This window comes from Vigna umbellata, chromosome 5, assembly GCF_029865625.1.
Source record: "Vigna umbellata cultivar VRB3 chromosome 5, Vumbellata_1.0, whole genome shotgun sequence".
Taxonomy (NCBI): domain Eukaryota; kingdom Viridiplantae; phylum Streptophyta; class Magnoliopsida; order Fabales; family Fabaceae; genus Vigna; species Vigna umbellata.
In genome coordinates, this window is record NC_142169.1 from 19,102,558 (window position 1) to 19,126,600 (window position 24,043).

General features: G+C 32.0%; 4 protein-coding genes and 2 pseudogenes across 4 annotated transcripts; 3 read left to right on the forward strand and 3 right to left on the reverse strand.

Moving 5' to 3' along the window:
• Window positions 1-519: 519 nt before the first annotated feature.
• Window positions 520-2,851, forward strand: LOC124822444 (cation/calcium exchanger 1-like). Its single transcript, XM_047294449.2, has 2 exons — window positions 520-1,191; window positions 1,333-2,851. The coding sequence occupies exons 1-2, from the start codon at window positions 917-919 to the stop codon at window positions 2,687-2,689; spliced, it is 1,632 nt and encodes a 543-aa protein (XP_047150405.1). The 5' UTR covers window positions 520-916; the 3' UTR covers window positions 2,690-2,851.
• A 6,507-nt stretch (window positions 2,852-9,358) lies between these two features.
• LOC124822445 (uncharacterized) lies at window positions 9,359-10,573 on the reverse strand. The gene is made up of 4 exons (XM_088115661.1): window positions 10,439-10,573; window positions 10,128-10,351; window positions 9,779-10,036; window positions 9,359-9,695 (listed from the first exon to the last, which is right to left on the reverse strand). The coding sequence occupies exons 1-4, from the start codon at window positions 10,571-10,573 to the stop codon at window positions 9,359-9,361; spliced, it is 954 nt and encodes a 317-aa protein (XP_087971787.1).
• A 29-nt stretch (window positions 10,574-10,602) lies between these two features.
• LOC148197881 (uncharacterized) lies at window positions 10,603-11,256 on the reverse strand. The gene has a single exon (XM_088115662.1). The coding sequence runs from the start codon at window positions 11,254-11,256 to the stop codon at window positions 10,603-10,605; it is 654 nt and encodes a 217-aa protein (XP_087971788.1).
• Window positions 11,257-14,251: 2,995 nt separating this feature from the next.
• LOC148197882 (double-stranded RNA-binding protein 1-like) lies at window positions 14,252-15,372 on the forward strand (annotated as a pseudogene).
• Window positions 15,373-16,318: 946 nt separating this feature from the next.
• Window positions 16,319-17,489, forward strand: LOC148197883 (double-stranded RNA-binding protein 4-like; annotated as a pseudogene).
• A 4,236-nt stretch (window positions 17,490-21,725) lies between these two features.
• LOC124822440 (Sodium/calcium exchanger family protein) lies at window positions 21,726-24,043 on the reverse strand. Its single transcript, XM_047294445.2, has one exon. The coding sequence runs from the start codon at window positions 23,745-23,747 to the stop codon at window positions 21,981-21,983; it is 1,767 nt and encodes a 588-aa protein (XP_047150401.1). The 5' UTR covers window positions 23,748-24,043; the 3' UTR covers window positions 21,726-21,980.

The following is a 24,043-nucleotide window of genomic DNA, read 5'->3' on the forward strand; positions in this document are numbered from 1 at the left end:
TACCTTTATAGATTATTTCAAATTGATTCCTAGGTGACATGATTGGAAGAAGTCTCTCAAAGATTAAAAGAATATAAACCCTTTTTTTCCTAAAGATAACGATAATATTCTTGGAACAAGATAACAAGATAGCATTCGCTTTAAAACCTAGTTACTTATCACAATTTTAAGATTCAAAAACATCTTAATGAATAATACTATACCAGATAAGCCTTTTCAAAATGATAAAGACTATGAAAACAAAACTATAACTATTTTACAGTAAAAATATACGAGCGAAAACTAAAATAAGTTTATTCCAAGAAATAAAATTAATTTATATAAAAAAATTGAAACTATATTTAAAAAAAAATTATATAATCCTTTTTTTTCACGTATATTAATTTATAATTATAAAAAATATTTTTTCTGCTAACAGAAGTTTTCGGAAACATGAAACAGATGTATTGATTTGAGGTTGGAAATTGATGCTGGCAGCAATGATTGGTGCATTTTTTATTTTATTTGTGTGTGCTATGCTTTGGTTTAATACAATGTTAGCAATCACTTAAATCATCTATAATGTTTTGAAAACTTTGGTAAGTGAAATTTGGCTTCATTCGTTTCCCTGTGTACGTCCCCATACCATCCACACAAACACAAATTACTATACCTAACTCAATCCCTCACATGGGACATAGCAAAAGCAACGCCATCACGCACACTATGGCTTTTTGTTTAGTTTGTGATGGAATATCTCTAAACTTGTTTCTTCTCTCTGCAACATTTGTTCAGAGGTAAATTTCCTCTCCATGTCTTCTTCCTCCATGTCCTTTCAACTGCTCCATCATATACCATATGGACACCGATTCTAGTTTCTTGCTTCATACTTTCACACAATACCAAACACCATAGCTTTTGCCAAACCAGTCTCTACATGGCACCCTTCATCATCTTCAAGTCCAAGCTTCAATCTAGAGTACTTGTTCTTGTCCTCAACTTGGCTTTCGTCTTCCTCTTCTGTCTACTTCTCAACCTTTATCTCCACCCTCCTAACGAAAATTCTCAAGGCCACTCCAATGCCTCTTTCCTCTCAATCTTCAACCATGCAAGGCTCTTCAGAGATGTCAGCGTTGAAGGCTGCACTGATATACACAAGTATTCAGATTTTGACTCCAAGTGTTTGTATGTCAGAACTAATCTCGAGTGCAGGTCAAAGGGATACATCAACTATCTTCAAATCTTCTACTGCAACTCTGGAAAATTCCCAATTTTTGGACAATCCCTCCTTGCCTTGTGGCTTGTAGTGTTGTTTTATCTGTTGGGTGACACGGCTTCCAACTACTTTTGCAGTTCCTTGGAGGGTTTGTCCAACATCTTGAGGCTCTCCCCCACCATTGCAGGAGTGACCCTTCTTTCTCTGGGAAATGGCGCTCCTGATTTCTTTGCCAGCGTTGTGTCTTTCTCAGGATCATCCAGCAACGGTGCCGTAGGACTCAACAGCATCCTAGGAGGTTCTTTCTTTGTGTCGTGTGTTGTCTTGGGGGTCATAAGCATTCTGGTTAGCCCAAATCAGGTTGAGGTTGAAAAGGCCAGTTTCATCAGGGATGTCCTTTTCTTCCTTCTCTCTCTTTTCATCCTCCTTATCATAATTTACATCGGTAAAATCACTTTGTTTGCTTCAATCTGCTATGTTTCTATCTACTTCCTCTACGTCTGTGCCGTCTCAGCCACACATCTCATATACGGAGGGGACACAACAAATGCAAGGCAATATTCAATGTCTTCTGAGGAATCATCAGCGCCTAGCATACCTTTGTTGGGCTATGTTGATGAAGAGAAACAAAGTTTGGCAGAGATAGTGGTGGTTGAAGATAAGGACCAAAAGCCAGCCAGTACTTTCGGTGATAAGTCATTCTTTGGTTGCCTCTACTTTGGAAAGTTGCTACAAGTGGTAGAACTACCTCTTTGCTTACCAAGAAGGCTTACAATTCCTGTGGTGAGTGAGGAGAAGTGGTCAAAGCCATTTGCAGTAATATCTGTCACATTAGCACCAGTTTTACTTGCAGTTCTTTTCAACACTCAAGGTGAAAACGTGGCTTCAAGGAGTAGCCTGGTTACATACATAGTAGCTGCTTTGATTGGGATAGTTTTGGGCAACATGGCATGCGTGACAACTGATAGGTGTAGCCCACCAACCAAGTCCTTGTTTCCTTGGTTAGCTGGTGGCTTTGCCATGAGTGTAACATGGACTTACATAATTGCTGCCGAGCTAGTTTCTGTCTTGGTTTCAATTGGGAGCATAATTGGGGTTAGCCCTTCAGTGCTAGGACTAACTGTCCTAGCTTGGGGGAACTCACTTGGGGACTTCATAGCCAATGGTGCCATGGCCTTAAATGGTGGGGCAGATGGTGTTCAAATGGCCATATCCGGTTGCTACGCTGGTCCAATGTTCAATACCTTGATGGGTTTGGGGTTACCCCTTGTTCTCTCAGCTTTGTCTGATCATCCAGACCCTTATGTGATTCCCAAGGATCCTTCACTGTATGAGACAATTTTGTTCTTGATGGGAGGGCTTCTTTGGGCACTTGTGATCTTGCCAAAGAAGAGTATGAGGTTGGATAAATCCTTAGGGGTAGGGCTTCTAAGTGTTTACCTCTGTTTTTTGGTTATAAGGATTGCTCTGGCTTTTGGGGTTGTGAAATTCTAGCTAGAGATGCAAAGTTTCTTAGGGGAACTTCATCATCATAAGAGGGTCCATTGAAGTCCTTCTCATGGAACAACCTCATGTGTGATTCAATCATCATACATTTCGCAATCCACACCTCTACTTTGTACATTTCCGTCTATATTTTAATTCTTCTTTACATAATACTTTTCTTCTTTACAAACTCTCTAACACACACTCTGCTACTACACTTGTCGTAATGAATTTACTAACCATCAAATTTTCAACCTACAATTATCACTCATACAATTTTTAAAATAATCAATAAATTTATCATATTTTCTTCTAATTCTAGAGAATTTCAATTTCTCTTACCAATATTGGATGCACTAGTGTGTGAGGCATATGTCGCAATACTCACTCGAAATTAAGCTACAAAGGAATAAAAGGATGGGAAGGTGGAATATGCTTCGTATGGTGTCTTTTCACAATTCTTTTTTTTTGTCTTCTTCAATGAGAGAGGAAAACTTTGACCCTAGTTATAAAATTTCGTAAGGAAAATTCAAAATTTTTAAATAATAGATTTATGATTTTTTTAATATTAAACTTCAGCTTATTTAAATTTTTTACATTTAACAAGAAGAAAAATCAATTTAAGTAAACAGTGAGTTTACCAAAATATAATGTAGAATTAAAATAATTTAAGAAAAGTTTAGAAACATAACTATTTAATTAAGATATTTTATCCATATATTTTTTTCAGCATCCATAACAATGATAACAGTTGAATTCACAAAAATAAGGAGTAACGATGGGAAAAGTTTTGAGATTTACATTTTATTTTGTGACCTCATCTTCAAATCACATCTAATCGTAGTTAAAAAAGAAAGAAAGAAACATATATGACTAATCATAGTTTTGAAAATCAGACCAAGTTAGTATATTTGATTTGTTTAATTGAGAATTGGTTTTAAATTATATATGACCATTTATATTAATTAATGTCTTTATATCTTGATTTTTTATTATATTATATTATATTAATTTAACACGTTATTTTATATATTTTTATTCTATGTATAAATTTGTTATTGCTAATGTAAAGTATTGCATTCAAATATATAAATACAGATCATTAGTAAAATTTAAATTTGTTATTTAAATTCCAATTTACTGATTAGTAAAAATTTTAAATTTAATCAATTCTTAACAAAGTATTATTTCACTAGTAATTCACTTTATTAAACAAATCTAAAGTACAATAATATTCCAAAATTAACTTTTGTTTCTCTTGAGGGAATTGCTTCATAATATAAGAAAAACCTATAGAATTCTTAATATTCTCCCGGTTGAAATTTTAATAGGTTAAAGTTGTTACTCACTTTATATATCAATGTCTCATTACTACTATCTGATTGAGAAAATAATAGAATCATCTCCAAAAAAAAAGTTAGAACAAAAGCCACAACAAATTTAAAGAAATATCTTTTTAAAAAGGAAAAAAGAAACTAAAAGTATTATTTTCTTTTTAAATAAATGTCTCAACTAAATTAAAGTAGGATTTTTTTTTAATAAATATGTATTATTAACCTTGATATCCTACCTAATCTTACACCTCTAAGGTTCAACAATCATATGCCATGGAAATATGTCTAACATAAATTAAATTATTTAGGAGAATTATTTCATTTATATGCTTTGATACTTTTGATTGTTTTGTTTTCCTTACCAGAGTGATATCATGACTTCTTACTTTGGAATTATATTTATCTTCTTGAATGATGAAAACAAATGCAAAGATAATTGTTTTAAATAGTACAAATTATCATTTATGATAGATCAAGACGAAAGACTATTGTTTGTGAAGACATTATTTGAACATTTGCTATTTAGAAGTTAGATTTTGTCTATGAAGAATGAATATCAATTTTAATGAAGAAGCTTTGTGATCATAGATACTAAATACTTTACCAAAATCTTAGTAAAAGATTGGTCATTGTATGCTTCTAAGTCATACAATAATAAGTTGTATTTGCTAAATTTCTAATGAGTTTGAGATAAGGAAGAATTTTTCCATTTCAAATCACTTCAGTAAGTTTCAAGGACTCTTTGATCAACTATAAAAAAATAAGAAAGTTGAGCAACATATAAAGAAAATATTCACAAACTCAATGCTTTAAGGATTTGGATTGAAGGTAGTGTCACGATCTCTTGTATAGGTTTGTTTACAACTCATTGATGTTAAATTTTCCTTATGTATAACCTTGGAAAGGTGTCTATATAGTTGTATCAAACATGATGGTTTGTATTGGTAACCAATTCAAACGAATATATATGATTTAGAGTGATCTTTTGTATTGAAACTCTTCTAGATAGATGTTTAGGAAAATGTGTAATGTTATGATAAAGACAATAAAGTAAAATTAAGATACTCATAATTAAAAAAACTTTTACTTAAAAAAAGTGTATCAATATGAAAAAGACTCACTCTTGAAGAACAATTTGAGTTTCACATTAATTAAAAATAAATAAAAAGAGTTAACAACATATAAAAAGAAATACACAAAACTAATTAAAGTTTTGAATTGAAAGTGTATAGAAATTGATTCATAACTCATTGTTACCACTAAATCTCTCTAATGTATCTTCTTTAAAATATAGCACAATGATTACAACAAACCTTAGAAGTTGTTTAAGCCTATTTAGAACCTATTAAATACTAATTAGACATTTATTGTTTTAAATATTAGTTTTAACTTTTGCATGAATATGAAAGAGTTTGACGTAAAAATTGGAAGATAGAATTAATTGAAATATTATTTCTTTATGCATTGTAATTGGATTTAAGTTGTCAATTGGATTTGCAAGTTATGTACAATTTTGCTCTCCAAATTTCATCTGTTCCTATTTGAAGTATAATATTTATGGCATTTCAGCCTCAAACACGTTCAAATTAACTTGTATAGTAAAAGAAAGTAATTAAAAGTTAATAAACTTGTTTGGAATACCTAATGCCAAATTCAAAAAAGCACTTAATAAACAACATCTAAAGTCACAATCATTATCATATCCTTTGAGCTGAATTTTTGAGTTACGATATGTCTTAAGTTTCAATGACCTGACGGCAAACTAATTAATGTTTCTGTCTCGTTTGGAACTTACTTTCTTATCTTGTCTTCAGTTTTCAATAAAAAAACATAACATCATATTCACCATACCATTCATGTTTTTAGAACACACGCAAGCAAGACTATTTTGGAAGGGAAAAAGAAAATATAATTTTTGGTAATAGAAGAGTAAGTAAAAGATGCTACCTTAATTTCTTGCACATCCTTTTACAAAAATACCTTTTTACAAAATGAATTGCTTGAGAATGTGTTGAAATTGACATTATTATTATTATTTATATCTTATTTGTATTTCAACAAAAAATGTTCATTAATGTGTGGATTAAAGTTAGAAAAACTAAGAACATATATAAAAAATATTTCCTAATCCATGCATTTAAAAGCATAACTTTATATTAAATTTACAAAAAAGAATACTTCCGTTAGTATAAATCACACATGTAAATTATAAAGAATTAACTACTTTTTAGATAAAATTAAAATTTGTTTTTTTTCAAAATTTTGATATATTTTGATTTCTAAATTTAAAAAATGAATGAATATATTTCTTTCAACCTAATTATATTAAATGAGATGTCAAACGAATTTTCTAACCGAATGTTGATGAAAAATGTATCAAATTACGTAAACAATTCAAATAATAATATATATTAAATATATTTAATATTTTAAAAAATTAGATTAAAAGAAGTATCTTTATTCATTTTTAAAGTTTATAAAATAAAAATATATTAAAGTTTCATATCATATATCACAAATTTCAATAATAAAATATATGAAGAGTAAAAAAAATACTGAACCCAATAATAAAAAGACGCTTAAAAGCCGGTTTAATTCAATTTACAGATTCTCACCTCATAAATTGGGTTTTCAAATTATATACCTTTGAAATTTCAAATCATAACCAACTGAAACGTATACGTATTAGAGACTTTTAGCATCACTTGAAAAAAAAAATCATCTTTTATCTAGCTAGTGAACAAGATTGATATAGAAGAAGTGAAATCAAGGCTGAGCACCATGTAAATTTGAAAGCGACGTAATTGATTTGAAGTCAAGTATGTCCACACTAATTAATATTTAATTTTTTATTATTATTTAACCCACGAAAATCAAATCAAACATTTTTATCTAGTTCACATTTTTTTGCAAGATATTTCATTTGTATTATGTGTAAAAAAGTTTAATAAAGAAAAATTCTTTTTTCTTTATAAAATGTAGTCAACTAAAAGATTAACCAAAAAATTAACTTGAAATCAAAGACGCGATGTAAGAGTTTCATATTGATAAAAGCTTTTGTGAAATTTGTTTATGAATGAAACATGTTATCTCTTTAATCATTTTATAAGGAAAAAAAATGACAAGTATTAGGGCACGTGAAAACCTTCAAGTTGGGTATAGTGACAAAAATGGAATATAGGTTGGATGAACCAAGTCAAATAATCGTTCTTACACGTCCCAATCATGGTGGTCCATTTCTACATCTTATTTTCTCTTTGGAAAAAAAAAACTGAAAAGTATTAGAATAGATTTTTTTTCCCTCTAATTAGAAATTTAGATTTTGGGTAGAAGTTCAAATTTTAAGTTGTGGATCTTAAGGATAGAAGCATGATTTTATTTGTATTCTTATGAATCATGCTTGTCGCTGCTACTTTAGGGAATCAGAGTTTTAACTTTCTAAGAAAAATGGTTAATTACTAAAGAACGAGAGTTAATTTACCATAACTATACTTATACACTTGCGCTCAAATCACATAATTATATATGTAAAAAAAGTATATATATATATATATATAAAGTAAATAATATATCTCTTGAGACCACACTAATCCAAATCCCAAAACTAGATAAAAAAATAAAAAAAACTGACTGCAATTTTGTGTTACAATTTCCAAATTCTACGTGCTTTTTTATATTTTGAAGTATATTGATCTCGGATGTTTAAAATCCAACTCCATATTCTTCTTCAACACATAGAAGGGGGTGCAGGTAGAAAACTGGATCAAGAGAATATCCCTATTCTTCTTCACTTCCACGTGGATTCCCTTATTCTTCTTCAAAAGGAATACCTTCTTCGGAGTTGAAACCGGCCACCGCCAGCAGCTTCGTTGGCGCCGTCGTGGTACCAACTTTCAATGTGTAGTGTGGATTAGATGTTGACTATAATGTCTTCACATCTAAATGCAATTGGCTAAATCTAACCTAACACATCTAAATGCAATTGCTAATTTCTTTTGAAATCAAATATAAATAAAGGTACTTGATTCTACTCTTAAGATCTTAGTTAAGATCGTTACAAAATTTTAGTTAAATTTATATTTTTTTATTTCGTTTTAAATAGTATATTATTCAAATTATCTTTGATCATATTTATTGAAAATGAGGCTTACCTTTGAATTAATTTAAAGATATTTATATTCGTTGAATAGCAACATTGCATATGGTTGAATTAGTTCAAATTTTTTTATGTTTCAATCCATTAAATTTGTCTACTTTTTATTTTTAGGTTTAATAGGTTCGGAGGTCCCTATATGTGCGGATTCGTTTCAATTGGGTCTTTCAATTTTGAAAGTGATCAATTGGGTCCCTAATTTGGTCAATTTGACTCAATGATAGCATTTTCGTTAAATGCAGTTAACGACGTTAACTTTTTTAAGCAACTACTTCAGGTGGTTGCGTGATTGGGAAATTGAAGAAAGTGTTAGCTGTGAGGTGCTGGAAGCAAATGATGAAAGATTGGTGAAGAGTTTTGAAAATGAAAGTGATAAGAAGATAGTTGGTGTGCAGAAAAGTTGGATTAAATTTTTGGTTGGGGTTGTCAGTGTTCTATGTGTGATGAACATCATTATAATTGCAATGTTGATGGGAAGAGCTTGATAATTTAGGTCTGTTTTGGTATTAGTAGCAGGGTTGATAATTTTAGTGTAGTTCTGTTCAATGTATTTATGTTTTCTGCAATGAAGATGTACTAGTTTCAGATCTTGAATGAAATGATAATTTGGGGAAAATCAGTTTTATTGTTTTGGTTTCGTTTTGTTGTCAGCAATTGCCCTATGTATAACATAACATATGCATAGAAACTGTAAAACAGTTCTCAATAGAGGTTGAGTAAACAGTTCTGAATAAAACATACAACCTGTAAAACAGTTGTGAATAAAACATACAAAATATTGTATTCTTGGGACCTGAGTAAACAGAACTTTAAGAGGAATTGAACTAAGGGCACAATGATGATAAATAATAAAATTTAATACGAGGAGAATAAAGAAAATGCATAAGCTTCAAACTGAACATTTGTATATTAATACGATTGAATAATCTATTACATACTGAAACATTAAAGCATTATTTAGAAGACATGTCTGTAAGATGATAAACATCAAACTTTGGCCTATTACATTTGGTACTACTAAAACAGATAACAATCTTCAACTCAGAAGTGGTTCTTGTCCATCTGCTTCACCCTCAGGCAATGAACTGGGTTGTTGTTCTTTTTTCTATTGTGGCCCACTTCCCTACAAATGCCACATCTCTTCAGTAATCCCCTTTTTGACATTCTGGTCCTACTTTTCTTCAACTCCCATTACTCTAACCTCCTTTTCTTCTTAGGACACCCAGACATTTGTCTTGTTAATGGAGGCATGACATCTGGACTTTGGGTTACCTCCCAGAGGTTGTTTCCATTAATGGGATATATAATGGAGGAATAAATTTCTTCATATGTAGACTTTTTAAAGCACACAGGTATGTAGTCCTCTAGATCTATGTTGAGAAACCTCATTGTTGCCAGTGCATGTACGCAAGGTATGCCACTGATGCTCCATTTCCTACAGGAGCATGAATATTGATCTACATCCACCACAAACTTTTCCTCACTTTGGGACACATGTCTGACTTCAAATAGCCTTTGTGCAGACCAGCTGTCAATCAATAGGTAACATTAGTTTTTTACTACCTAGGATAACATAAACAAAGATATACATATGTCATAAATTTTGGATACCTGGGAATCCAATTCTTTGTTAGTAGTCCCTCCTTTAGTAGTCTACTCAGTATTTTTGGACAAATTGATGACTTAAATGACGTTACCCTTGACCTATTAGTGGCCCATCTCTTCATCATGTATAGTCTGATTTCCTCCAACATTGTAATAATTGGTTTTGTCCTCGTATTTACCAGCACACTGTTAAAGGCTTCTGACATGTTATTAACTAAAGTATCACATTGAGTTGTGGTTGTGAACCTTGATCTAGACCAAAACCTTCAATAAAGATGTATGTCACACAATAAATATGTTGAGTAACAAGAAAGTAAAAGTTAAGTAAAAGTTATGTAAACCGAGAGTGCCAAACCTTGGAGGAATAGCTAACAAGTGTCGAAAAGCATCTTGGTTGACCTCTTTGATACATCTCATCTCGTTCTCCCATTTTTGTGGGTAGGTTGCTATAGCTGTCCTCCACATAAGCTTTTTCAGGTTCTTTCCAGGGAATTTCTTCCTGAAGTTGGCATATAAATGCCTTACACAAAATCTTTGTGCAACTCTAGGAACAACATCTTGTACTGCTTGTAACAAACCCTATGAATGAAGAATAAAAATGGTGAGATGGTATTGATTTGAATAAATTTGTATAAGATAGAAGTCAATAATTATAATGGAAGTTACCTTCTGTTGATCTGATATGATTGTAAGTGAAGAACACACCTCAGGTCCACCAAGGTCTTCCATCAATAGCTTCATAAACCAAGTCCAAGTCTCCTTGTTCTCAACTTCTACAATTGCATACACCAGTGGCAACATTTGGTCGTTTGCATCACGAGCCACAACAGTTAATAGCTCACCATAGCAGTTAATAGCTCACCACGATGTCTGCCTTTCAAAAAGGCTCCATCAAGGCCAATGATTGGCCTACATGAGACAAAGCTATCTTTGCATGCCTTTAGGCATGCGTGAAACCTCTTGAAGATTGATTTCCCATCATATGACTCAACTTTCACCTTGATTGTGGAGCCAGGATTTCTTCCTAATAACTCATGAGCATAATCATAAATTCTACTATACTGCTTACTGAAGGACCCATCCACTTCGTCTGATGCATAGGCTTTGGCCCTGTAAGCCATGTTCTTAGAAATTGCTATATTCCATTTCCTAGTAATTTTATCTCTAATATCAACTCCCTTTACATTAGGATTCTCTCTCAATGTTTTTTCCAATTTTCTACTAAGCCATTTTGCATTGAATACTCGCAACTTGTGTTCCCTACTGCATGTATGCTTGTCAACCACAATCCTCAGTTGCCATGACTTTACTGCATCCATGAAACCAAAATATGCCATCCACGAACATTCTCCTTTTGATCCCAAACATTTAACCCTAATTCTTTTTTTATCATTTTTAACAAGTTTCAAATTTTTTCCATTGTCTACTGCATAACTTTTGATGGCATCAAGGATGTCTTGTTTATCCACGAAATATGTTCCCATTTCCCATTTGAAATCAATCATTTTTTTGGGCATAGTAAACGTAGAAAAATGCCCATACCTTTCTTCATCCTCACTGTCCTCATCACTAATATCAGGAGAAGTTAAGTCCTTAGATTGTTATTCGTCATTGAACCAAATGGAATCATTAATATCATCTTCTTCCATATCTGACTCAAACCCAAGTAAAACAGGTTGAACCTCAACCTCCAAATTACCAGAACTGTCACTTACATCACACTGCACATTTATGTCTACTAACCCATCCTCACTATGCATCTCACCATCATCATCTTCACGTGATGTACTCCAATCACATACTTCTACTTCTATATCCTCCAAGTCTTGTACTTCTATTCTGTAAGCCTGACCATCTAACCTATGACCCTCACCATCCTATGCTTCTATCCTCTCAGCCTCAACATCAGCTTCCTCAACCTGTATCATTTCTTCATGCACTTCATCTGCTGCTGTCCTCTCAGCATCACCTTCCTCAACCTCTGTCCTCTCACCCTCATCTTCCTGCACTCATCAGTTGTTGTCCTCTCACCATCAACTTCCTCAACCTCTATCCTTTCAGCCTCAACTTGAATTTCATCTTCTTCTCTACTCTTAGCATCAACATCAGGTTGTTGTCCCTCTATCCTTTCTTCTTGCACTTCATCTGCTGTTGTCCTCTCACCATCATCTTCCTCAACCTCTATCCTCTCTTCCTTAACTACATATGCTTTTGTCCTCTCACCTTCAACATCACCTTCCTCAACCTCTATTCTTTCTTCCTGAACTACATCTGCTTCTATCCTCTCAATATCTCCTTCATCAACCTCTATCCTCTCACCCTCATCTTCAGTTGCTTCTGTCATCTCAGCATGACTAACATCCTATGCTTCTATCCTCTCACCATCACCACCTACCCCCTCATCCAATAGTTGCCTCAAACCATCATCTACACCCTCAGCAAATTGTGCAACCTCACCACCCTCATTAGCCTGAGGTGCTTTCCTCACCTCCCTCATCAACGTTGTATTCAATCATGTCAATCACATCAGGTTGAGAGATAGTGTGCACAACATATAAATGAACTTGTCCATTTAAGTGAGCTAAATTGACCATATGCATGGCACCTACATCATCACACAATGCTTCTAGCTTATCATCTAATACAGGACCACATCCAACAGAAAACCACAGATCCTTAAAATCGTCGTACCCAAGACTTTTCACTACACTAACTACAACAAAATAACTCCATAAGTCAGGATCAAAATACATTGTCTCACTTTCCCCTTCATATTTCAGGCATCCGTCATTCACGAACATCCCCCCATGGTGAATAACAACCTCTATATCATCCATCACACACAACACAATGAACAATATTCTACACCTACAAATAACCCTAAAAGGACAAAAAAATACCGCTTATTAAAGTGATAATGACAGAACAAACAAAGGGTTTAAAGATGGGGGACATGGGGGACCACAACCGCAATATGAAAACACCACATTTTCAGACAACCCCAACCCCACATTCAAAAAAGCATCCCCAGATACCAACGGAAACAACCGAATATTAAATTGACATGTATGTAAAGTACACATACTAACCTTCCAGTAAATTCCACTTCACGCACACCTACAACGACTTCACGTTTGACGTCCAAACTCCAATCACGAACCTCCAAAGCCCTACTCAAGTCTATATCCTCTCCACTAAACACTTCGCTCAAGCTTCGGATGCACTCTCCTCTCATATTTCTAGTCCCAATTTTAATTTCTTTGAACCCTAAATCCCATTTCAGATTTCCCTAATTTTATATTATTAAGTTTAAAATAATTCCACGAATAATGCCACGTTTAAACTCTGAGCAAGCCACATTTCAAGAAAAAAACATGTCATCCTCCCACCTGTGCAAAAACTTAACCCCGTTAACGAAATTTAACGGCAGGGGCTTATTTGATGCAAATTACCACTTATAAGGACTCAATTGGGAATTCTAATAAGAAGGGGATCAAAATGGGAAAACCTCACATAAATTGGGACAACTAAAGGGTTTAAACCTATATTTTATATAGTTATGTGCTTACGTGCTAAATGACCATTCAATGTTGGTAATTGTAGCTCTAGAACTAAGCTCATTGAGATAAGTAAGTCAAAATCTTTATTTTATGAAGAAATCAAAAGGGAAGGGTCTATCTCTGTTGCAATCTAGTGAAGTGTTATCAACACCAAATTGAAAACATATCTTTGTTATGCTGGATCCTAAAGAGACAGTAGTTCCAGGTGCTCTGGCTGATAAAAGTGAAGATAAAGTTGAGCATACCGAATCTTCTAAAATTCATTCTACATGTCAAAAGCAAGAACCTTTGTTTTGTGACAACCGATCTACCTTAGAAAATTGCACAGAATAGAGCTATCCATTAGAGGACAAAGCATATTGAAATTGCTTATCATCTCATAAGAGATAAAGTTCAAGCTAGTGCAATTAAGCTCCTACCCATTCCTACTTCAGCACAACTTGCTGACATTCACACTAAAGCTTTGCATCCAACACAATTTCAATCTTTGTGTTCCAAGCTGACCATTAAAGATATGTATGTTGTAGCTTGAGGGACTATATTGGATGTAAATGTACTTTATTTTTTTTGTTAATTTGTTTCATTATGTTTTCGTACAGTTTTGCACAGTTGTATACCTTGTATATAAGTTGTACATAGTTTAACATTCAAAAAGATTTACACTTTTCATCCATTCTTTCTCACAACAATCGGTTCCAACATATTGGTTTTTCCATGAGTTTGCTACTACTGCCAAATTCGCTAGAATGCTGCTTTTGCTTTTTCATTTGCTTTCACCTTGCAAAGTTCGGAGAGATTCTTGAAGTAATGACAATATTCCTGAGGTTACAATTCCACAATGCACCATTTCAAATATTTTTTTACTCCTTTTACTCCAACCACGTTGTTAACTATTGGTTGGTAGGATTGGTGTTTTATTATGACTCAACTTACAACTCCTGTTCACGTTCCTTCTCATTATGCTCGTAAGTCCTTTGTAACCATTAAAACATTATTCGATATATATACGTTGTGTGAGCTTACGTAAAAGTATTGAATCATCAGGGCCTGTAAAGTACAAAAATCTTTTGCAATTGTTTACATCAAGGTTTAGCAATGACCTTCTTGTGTATCAAAGCTTCAATGAGGAAGAATCGCATATTTCGAGGTTTTGGTCAACTGTGCGGGTGGCTGGAATTAGTTACTCTTCCGAACCTAAATTTCTCCAGAAAAGAGCTGTTGAACAGGAAGTAGCTAGACTTGCTCTAAAAACTATTCTTGAGAAGACCCGAATAGAAGGAACCTCTATTGTTAATGAGGTATGATATATCACAATATTATCATTTCGTTTTTCATTGCTTCATTTTGTTTTGTTTCTAACTATTGATTTTTTTTTTCATTATCTTCCAAGATTTCACCATTATGCGAGTGTATCATAAATGAATATGCTTCTAAATTGCATATTCAAGGAACTTCGTACAACACAGTTCAACAAATATTAGGAGGTGTACTTTCGGTTTTCACATCATCTCTATTTTTCAATGGTACAAGTTACACTAGTGATCTTGCTAGAACCAAAAAGAAAGTTGAGTAGTTCGCAGCACAAGCCGTTATTGTTTCAATTATGGGTATCCTTTTGTGTATGTTTTATTACATATTCTCAATATATTTTATATAGCTATATGCTTACTTGCTAAATGACCATTTAATGTAGGTGATGCTAGCTCTGGAACTAAGCTCATTGAGATAATTAAGTCAAAGTCTATATTTTATGAAGCAATCAAAGGGAAGGGTCTATCTCTGTTACAGGCTAGTGAAGTTATATCAACACCAAATTCAAAAGATAGCTCTGTTACACTAGATCCTAAAGAGGCAGTAGTTTCAGATGTTGTGGCTGATAAAAGGGAAGATAAAGTTGAGCGACCAAATCTTCTAAAATTCATTCTATATGTCAAAAGCAAGAACCTTTGTTTTGTGACAATCGATCTACCATACAAATTTCACATAATCCAACTATGCATGAGAGGACAAAGCATAATGAAATTGATTGACATCTCATAAGAGTTAAAGTTCAAGCTGATGTAATTAGGCTCCTGCCCATTCGTACTTCAGCACAACTTGCTGACATTCACATTAAAGCTTTACATTCAGTACAATTTTAATCTTTGTTGTCCAAGCTGAACATTAAGAATATATATGTTGTAGCTTGAGGGGGGATATTGGATGTAAATGTAGTTTATTTTTTGTTAATTTGTTACATTTTATTTTCGTACAGTTTTGCACAGCTCTAAAGGTACCTTGTATATAAGTTGTACTTTGCTTAACATTCAATAAGATTTACACTTTTCATCCATTCTTTCTCATAACAATCGGTTCCAACACCTTGGTTTTTCCATGAGTTTGCTACTACTGCCAAATTCACAGGAATGTTGCTTTTGCTTTTTCATTTGCTTTCACCTTGCGGAGTTCGAAGAGATTCTTGAAGCAAGGACAATATTCCTGAGGTTAGAGTACCACAATGCACCATTTCAAAATTATTTTTACTCCTTTGACTCTAACCACGTTGTTAACTAGTCGTTGGTAGGATTAATGTTTTATTATAAGTGTCATTCATTTGAAAGTAGCTTGTGCTACACGCACAATTAATGTTCATGGTATTTTTCTGAAAACAGAAAAATCCTAGCAAAGCAATAGTCCATAACATGAATGTAATTCCAAATTCAATAATGTTGAAGTAGAAAATTATTTCTACATGTACAAGCATTTCTACTTTAACATTTGAAAATAGCTTGTGCTACACGCACAATTAAGGTTCTTTATTTTTTTAAAAAAAAGGAAAGATCATAGTAAAGAAGCAGTCTAGGGTCTATGATTTTACCATTCTTTTCCATGCCTATCACATTTCAAGATTTTACCTTTCTTTTCTCTCTCTCCCTCTCCCCCAAGCATTCTGAAGGGTGCCAATTCTTTAAAACCTAGTCACAAATAAATTCCTCCTTCCTCCAGCATGGCTTCGTCTTCTTCCTCTGGTCCTTTTTCCCTTCCTCCACTTACGGTTCCTACTCCTCCTCATTGTTCTCGTATGTTCTTCATAACCATGAAAACATTATTTGGCACATATGCTTTGTATGAGCTTATGTATAAGTCTTGAATCAGCAGGGCTTGTAATGTACAAAAATCTTTTGCAAGAGTTTACATCAAGGTCTAACATTGACCTTCCTAGAGTTTACATCAAGGTCTAACATTGACCTTCCTATGTATCAAACCTTCAATGAGGGAGAGCCGCATATTCCAAAGTTTTGGTCAATTGTGTGAGTGGCTGGGATTAGTTACACTTCTGAATCTAAATTTTCCCAAAAAAGAGTTGTTGAACAGGAAGTAGCTAGACTTGCTCTAAAAGCTATTCTTGAAAAGACCAGAATAGAAGGAACCTCTATTGTTAATGAGGTATGATTTTTCACAATATTATCATTTTATTTTTCATTGCTTCATTTGGTTTTTGTTAATGAGGGAACTTCATACTACACTGTTCAGCAAATATTAGGAGGTGTACTTCCGATTTTCACATCATCTTTATTTTTCATGGTACAAGTTACACGGGTGATCTTACTAGAACCAAAAAGGATGTTGAGTAGTCCGCAACACAAGCCGTTATTCTTTCAATTATGGGTATTATTTTGTGTATGTTTTATTACATAATCTCAATATATTTTATATAGCTATGTGTTTACTTGCTAAATGACCATTTAATGTAGGTGATTCTAGCTTTTGAACTAAGCTCATTGAGATAATTAAGTCGAAGTCTATATTTTATGAAGCAATAAAAGGAAAGAGTCTATCTCTGTTACAGGCTAGTGAAGTGTTACCAACACCAAATTCGAAAGATATCTTTGTTACACGGGATCCTAAAGATGCAGTAGTTCCATATTTTGTGGCTGATAAAAGTGAAGATAAAGTTGCGCATACCGAATCTTCTAAAATTCATTCTACATGTCAAAAGCAAGAATCCTCCATTCAAGCCACCTGCCTTTGCAACCAGTTCTGCACATTCCATTAATAATGTTTTAAGTTCAAAAAAGCGGAGGATGAACAAGAAGAAGGCTAATAAGAAGTCGCGGTTGGATTCTCCGTTAGTTTCAGCTTTTTGGTACTTGTTTCAGCTTCAAACTTTTGTTTAAAAAGCACAGGCTTACTTTCCTGGATCTGTTTAACAATCTTGTCCCGCTTACTCACTAAAAATAATTTTAATAATTTTTTAGGACCGTCTAAAATATATTTTGTATTCTTAAATTTATGTCTTTTATAATTTTACGTTACAATTTCTTCATTTATGATATTATAATGATTTTCACATGTATTTTGGAACTCCATATTTTTTTAATTCTACTATTTATATTTCAATCATGTTAAAATTGATATTTTATGTTTAACTGGCTGTCTCATATATTATTGGATGAATTTGAGTTTAAATATAAATATACATATACGTGTTAAAGTTATGAATTTAATAACATTAATCAGAATTTGTATACTAGGAATGTTATGATATGCTTAAAAAATATTTGAATGGCTGAATCTTTTAATACCAAATTGTTTGAATTAGAAAAAGTAATTTGGTTTATGAAGTCGATCAATTCTTAACTGCTTTTTAATCGTACTAGTTTTAAATCGGCTTTTAAGCATTTTTTATTTTTTATTAATTGATATTGCTTATTGAAATCTTTTAAGAATCAGTATATGATTTGTTTTTTATTCTTCATGTTTTCTTTTTCACGTTAAATAGGAAATGTTTTAAGAGAAAATGATGCAAATGTTAATTAAGGATCTAAATTATATACACTGTTTCTTTTTCCTTCCAACAAAATAGTTTTAAAAAAAATAGGTGTAATTATATGTGTATAATTAAATATTACATATGTATATTATACTTGGCTATTTTATATTTTATTGTTCAAATTTATTATATTTATTGACATATTATTATTTATTTATATAATTCTATTTTAACTAATAAATTATTTTACTTCTATTTTATATCGTGGTGTTAGAAATGAAATTTTTAATGTTTCGTAGTCGACTATTTCTAATATTTCTAATAGCATAATTATTTTTTCATCAAATTATATTCATATTACAAACTTGTTTTTTTCTTTAATTGGTTTAGTTTTCTACTATTAGTTTTATTTTAAAGATAATTGGATCATTTATTCTGATGTGGAATTATACAACTCATTCTTTCACATGTCTTTTCTTTAATATTTTAGATATATCGCTGATGAAAACATTGTGACCTAATCAATTATATTATTAAAATGATTAATTAATATATATTACACAAGTTAAGCAAATCATTTTGTGTAATTTCTTGTAGTAAATTTTAGTTGATAAAAGTTATGAAATCTAAGTTTTAAGATTAAGGTATTTGAATAATTTTTGATTTTTTTTATTTTTATTTTAAATTAAAGATAAAAATTATTAAAATATCTCTGTGTTTAAAGTATGTATTTTTTATAAATAAGAATTTTTTTTATCAACTAAAATTTACTACACTTTAAGAGATTATATAAGTTAACAAATCATATATATATATATATATATATATATATATATATATATATATATATATATAAAAGTAATGTTGATTTATGCACAACTTAAAAATTAAAATAATTATATAAAAGAACTTGTAATTTATTCTATGTATATCAATAACATAAGTTTTGTGAAATTGATTTTATCCACCCTATTCATAATACCATTAATTATTTTAATAAAAGATTGTAAAGCTAATATTAATTAGCTTTAAGGGCTTGTTCTTTTGAGTGGATTTGAGAGAGTGGATTTGAGGGGATTTAAGAGGATTTGAACGATAATTTTTTTTGTCGTTTATTTGAGTGAATTTAAAAGTAAATAAGATTGAATTTGGAAATAAAATTTGTGAGAATTAGTATAAATATTATATAATTAGTTGCTTCTGGTTTTTTTTTCCTTTAACTTTAACTCAGTATTATGTTTGTTATAATATATAACTTTTTCTTTTATGAAAATCAAATATATTTTGATTCAATAAATTACTTCATTATATTTCCTTTTTATAATGATATTAAAATTATTAAGAGTTTATTTGAATCCAAATTATCTTACTGTGTCATTCGTTTCCTCTATTTTTAATGTTCTCCATGAAAAGGTGATTAGAAATTTACATCAATTAAAAGTTTAATGAAATTATAATATATAGCTTTGCCTAAGTCATCCTTTACTGAAATAATTGTATAAAATTGAATTACACTTAAATTTTATTATTTTAAACTTAAATTTTATTATCTTAATATAATATTAGAGTATTTTTTTAATATTTTTTAAAGAAGAAAATAAGACGGAAAAATACTACGAAGAAAATAAAAAGAGTTTGATTATTCGTTTATTTCTATAGATAAACAAACCTTTTTTTTTTAATTTATGCACTTAAATATCATATATTTAGTTCTTCCAGTACTATTTTCAATCTTAGTTAATTCTTATGATTTTGAATGGTAAAAATTAAAAATAATATGAAAGGATAAAAATGTTATTTATAAAGATTAAAATTGGGACAGAGATTCACCGTAAAAAAGATAGGAAGAGAATTATGATCCTTTTAATTATGGTGAGTATAAAAAATTATGAGAGACTATATTTTTTTTAACAATTCTAGTGGTATTTATAATATACGTATGTCTATATTGAAATAATATTTACTTGAAACATATAATGTAATAAATAATAATGTAATAGTAAATAATAATAATTTATATAAAATTATAGAAATTTAATTATAATATGTTAATATAAATTAAATACATATAATTTTGAATTTCATAATAAAAGTTTTCTAAAAACCTTAATGGATCATGTTATATAATATACCTATTAGATCAAGTAGAAACAAATAATTTATAAGTATAAAAATCATAAGATGAAATGCCTATTACTATATCAACTAGTTTAGCCAAATAAATATTCCTTACTATTTAATCTACAATAAACATAAAATGTAATCAATATAAAAAGATATTTTAAATTTCCATTCGAGTTGTAAATATTTGAGATAATAAAAAAAAATAATTTGTTCTCCTTCATTCTCCTCCTAAAAATTGAACTAAAATAATAAACCAAACACCAGAGCAGTGATTTTATTTTCTTTCAATATTAAGCTCACATATATTAGTGTAACACCCTTTGTGATATCATTACACATCTCCAGTTGTGGTTTTTTTTTTTATCAATGTCTTGATTTGAAGAGTTAAATACTGAATAAATTTATCATTAAAGATTGTACAAGTTAAGAAAATTTATTATATAAAAAATCGTTTCCATAAAGTAGAAAAGGTACAAATTCTCAAGTAAAATAGCAAAAAGTTCAACTAAAATTTACGTGAAACATAACTAGCCAAAAGATATTAAAGTAGATTTCTTAAAATTCTTTATTGTTAAATTAAAACTGAATGTATGTCTGAAAAAACAATGTAATATTGATATAAAAAAAATGTAAGAAAATCTAGAAAAAAATGCAGAAAAGCACAGTATAAAAGAGATAATCAATTATCTCTTTTACATAATTGACTATTATTTTAATATAATTAATTATTATTCTTTTTTATGTTGTATTATAATAAAATCAATAATTGAATAATAAATAAATAAAATATTATTGTATAAATTATTTATTATTATATTAATAAAAAAATTATTTTCTCGTATGAATGAAATGATTATTCGTTTCTTTGAACTTTTCTTTCATCCAAACAATTCAACTTGGAATTCCTTTTCTTTTCTTTTTCTTTTCCCCTCTAATCTAAAAAGTAAATGTTGGTAGCTTGCACCCAAAATTAGGGTATATTTGATCTTTAAGACAACTTTGATAGAAGAGTATGTCTTGGCATTGAACCAAAAGAACAATCTCCATTATTAGTAGTTTGGCCCATTCCATCTCATAACAAGTGAATAGAGCAACACAACCTACAAACCTTTATCCATCACACCGACAAAGTTTCCCAACACAAACTCTTCAAATTTCAGATTTTGGAACCTACCACTACAAAAATGGTCTTAATCTATTGCCCTATGCCGTCAATTATCACTGCTTCCGTGTACCACAATTCCTCCAATCTAATGCTACTATTTTGACGTTTCCTTCAACGTTTATTTCTCTTTCAATTTTTCATATCAATTAAGTTGGAGTCATTGAATCACGACAAATGCATCCAATCTAGATGTGAGATTCTTTCAACCAACGTTATCATGTTTTTTCAGTTTAAGAATTTCACATTCTCACCCTCACTATAACGCTTTTGACATAACAACAGAGTTAAACAAAATTATATTACTATAGTAAATTAATCCCATCATTGTTATTGCATTAGGATCTAAGTATATTGAACAATTAAATCAATCAAATTTTATTTGTATGAAAACAAAAACTTTATGAAACACTTGTAGGGAGAGCAAATTGACACCTCTCCCACTATACGTAATTCTGTGATATCTTAATATACAAAAAATGGCATCATTGGTTAGCCAAACAAAAGACTTACACCTATGTAATTTAGACCTATCTATCATAGTTGCACACTGTAGAACTACAGAAAGTGGTGTGTGAGTGACTAATAACTATGAGATATTCACAATTCTTATGATGTTATGAAGAGTGAGTTTATCATATTCTGAAAATGGAGTGACCCAAGTGTCTGAATCAGCCTCAGAAACAGAGAAATGAAGTAAATAACCAAGAGTCCTACTCCCAATACTGCATCAAGTTTCATATCTCTTCTAATCAACACAACAAGAGCCCAAACCAATCCAACTGCCAATAGTGCTAATGTCTCCCAAAGATATGGATCTTTAGGAATCTCAACAGAAAATGGATACTCTGACCAAGTAGTGTTCACAAGAGATAAGCCTAATCCAACCACTATATTGAAGATAGGACCAGCATAACACCCTGATATTGCAATTTGAGCACCTTCTGATCCGCCATACAAAGTCATTGTCAAATTTGTAACCAAATCCCCAATTGAATTTCCCCAGGCAAGAACTGTTAGCCCCAGGATTGAAGGACTGACCCCACATATGTAACCGAGTGAAACCAGCAACCCCACCAATTCTTGTGCTGAAATGTAGCTCCAAGTCACACTCATCACAAATCCTCCTGCAAGCCAAGGAAACAAGTACTTCCTTGGAGGGCTTGACACATTGGTTGTGAAAAATGTTGTTACCCCTAGTGTAATCCCAAGCAACAATCCAATTCCACAAACAATAAGGCTTGAGTTGAAGTTTTTTTCCAGGTTTGGTACCCACAAGAAAGACAGTAGAAGTGGTGCTAGCATCGCTGAACAAACTGCATACCCTTTGGACCATCTCTCTTCACAAACAACAGGAATTGTCAATCTCCTAGGCAAGTAAAGTGGCATCTCCATGACAAAAAGTAACATTCTACAAATTGAAGATTTTAAACAGCAACACTTCCTCCCTATTTTCACGTCAAATTCCTGACCTGTATCTGCAAGTCCTTTCTCCAAGCCAATAAGCAAAGGCACACCTAAATCATTGCCACCACCATGACTCAAATCACCATCACTTTCAGTATCAGCATCGTCGCATACACCTTTATTCCCTCGTTTAGATGAGACATAAACAACCACCACATACACCACATACATCAAGCAAAAACCAATTGCCCCGGGAACACTGATTTCACCAGTGATCAAAATGATCAACAAACAGAAAAGAACCAGGAGAAGGAAACAGACATCTCTCACCAAGGCCCACTTCTTGACCCGAATCCCCCTTTCCCTGATTGAAATGCTCACTATTCCAACCACAACACAGGAAACAAAGGATGCACCTCCAAGCACAGTGTTGAAACCAATGTCCTGGGTCCCACTACCCTTGAAAGAGACAAGGGCGGCAAAAACGTCATTAGCACCATTTCCAAGAGAGAGAAGAGTCACCCCAGCAATCGTGGGAGAGAGCCTCAGCAATTTGGACAAGTGCTCAAGAGAAGGACAAAAGTAGTCAGAGGCAGTGTTGGCCAACAGGTAGAACAGAACCAAAAGCCAAAGAAACAAAAGACTATGACCCAAAAGAGGGAAATCCCCCACTTTGCAATAGAAAATGTAAAGGTAGTCGACATAACCCTGAGAAACACACGGATCATTGGATTTCAAGTACAAGCACTTGGCTTTTGAGTCTTTCAAATTGTGGAAACTTTTGCAATCCTTTTCGCCCTCCCTCAAGCCTAACCGGTTTCTCCTCAGAACAACATGATCCGAAGAATGGAAGTGGGAAATAAGAGAAACACAAAACACGATCATGAGGAAGGAGATATTCAGGAACGAAGTGAAATTGACTCTGAACCCCATGCGTTTGGGGACAGAAACTTTGGTGTTGGAGAACATGTTGAGATATTATAAACCAAAACCCACTTCAATGATCATGGAAAGACTGAAACTTGATGGCGAAGAAAACGAGAACACCAACCCAGATGAGGTAAAAACTCGAGCTTTGTTTAGTAAGTATACTTGTGTTTGTGAAAGTGTGTTTGCGGAAGAGATTAAGAAAGGGCAATAGAGAAGTTAGGAAAGGGGAGCACGAGGAATTGATTTTTGTAGAGAAAGTTGGAATTATAAAAGTTTGAGATGAAAGAGACAGAAACCGAGTCGCTGCCACACACGGCTTGTGTGTGGTGTGGGGT

What these genes read in the sequence shown, in the direction of transcription:
- LOC124822444 (XM_047294449.2), top strand. Translation starts at nt 917, where the DNA reads ATGGCACCCTTCATCATCTTCAAGTCCAAGCTTCAATCTAGAGTACTT. An exon ending in AGAACTAATCTCGAGTGCAG is followed by an intron (nt 1,192 to 1,332) that starts GTCAAAGGGATA and finishes CTACTTTTGCAG; the next exon opens with TTCCTTGGAGGGTTTGTCCA.
- LOC124822445 (XM_088115661.1), bottom strand. Translation starts at nt 10,573, where the DNA reads ATGTTGCCACTGGTGTATGCAATTGTAGAAGTTGAGAACAAGGAGACT. An exon ending in TCATATCAGATCAACAGAAG is followed by an intron (nt 10,352 to 10,438) that starts GTAACTTCCATT and finishes CTTCATTCATAG; the next exon opens with GGTTTGTTACAAGCAGTACA. An exon ending in ACAAAGAATTGGATTCCCAG is followed by an intron (nt 9,696 to 9,778) that starts GTATCCAAAATT and finishes ATTGATTGACAG; the next exon opens with CTGGTCTGCACAAAGGCTAT.
- LOC148197881 (XM_088115662.1), bottom strand. Translation starts at nt 11,256, where the DNA reads ATGGGAACATATTTCGTGGATAAACAAGACATCCTTGATGCCATCAAA.
- LOC124822440 (XM_047294445.2), bottom strand. Translation starts at nt 23,747, where the DNA reads ATGTTCTCCAACACCAAAGTTTCTGTCCCCAAACGCATGGGGTTCAGA.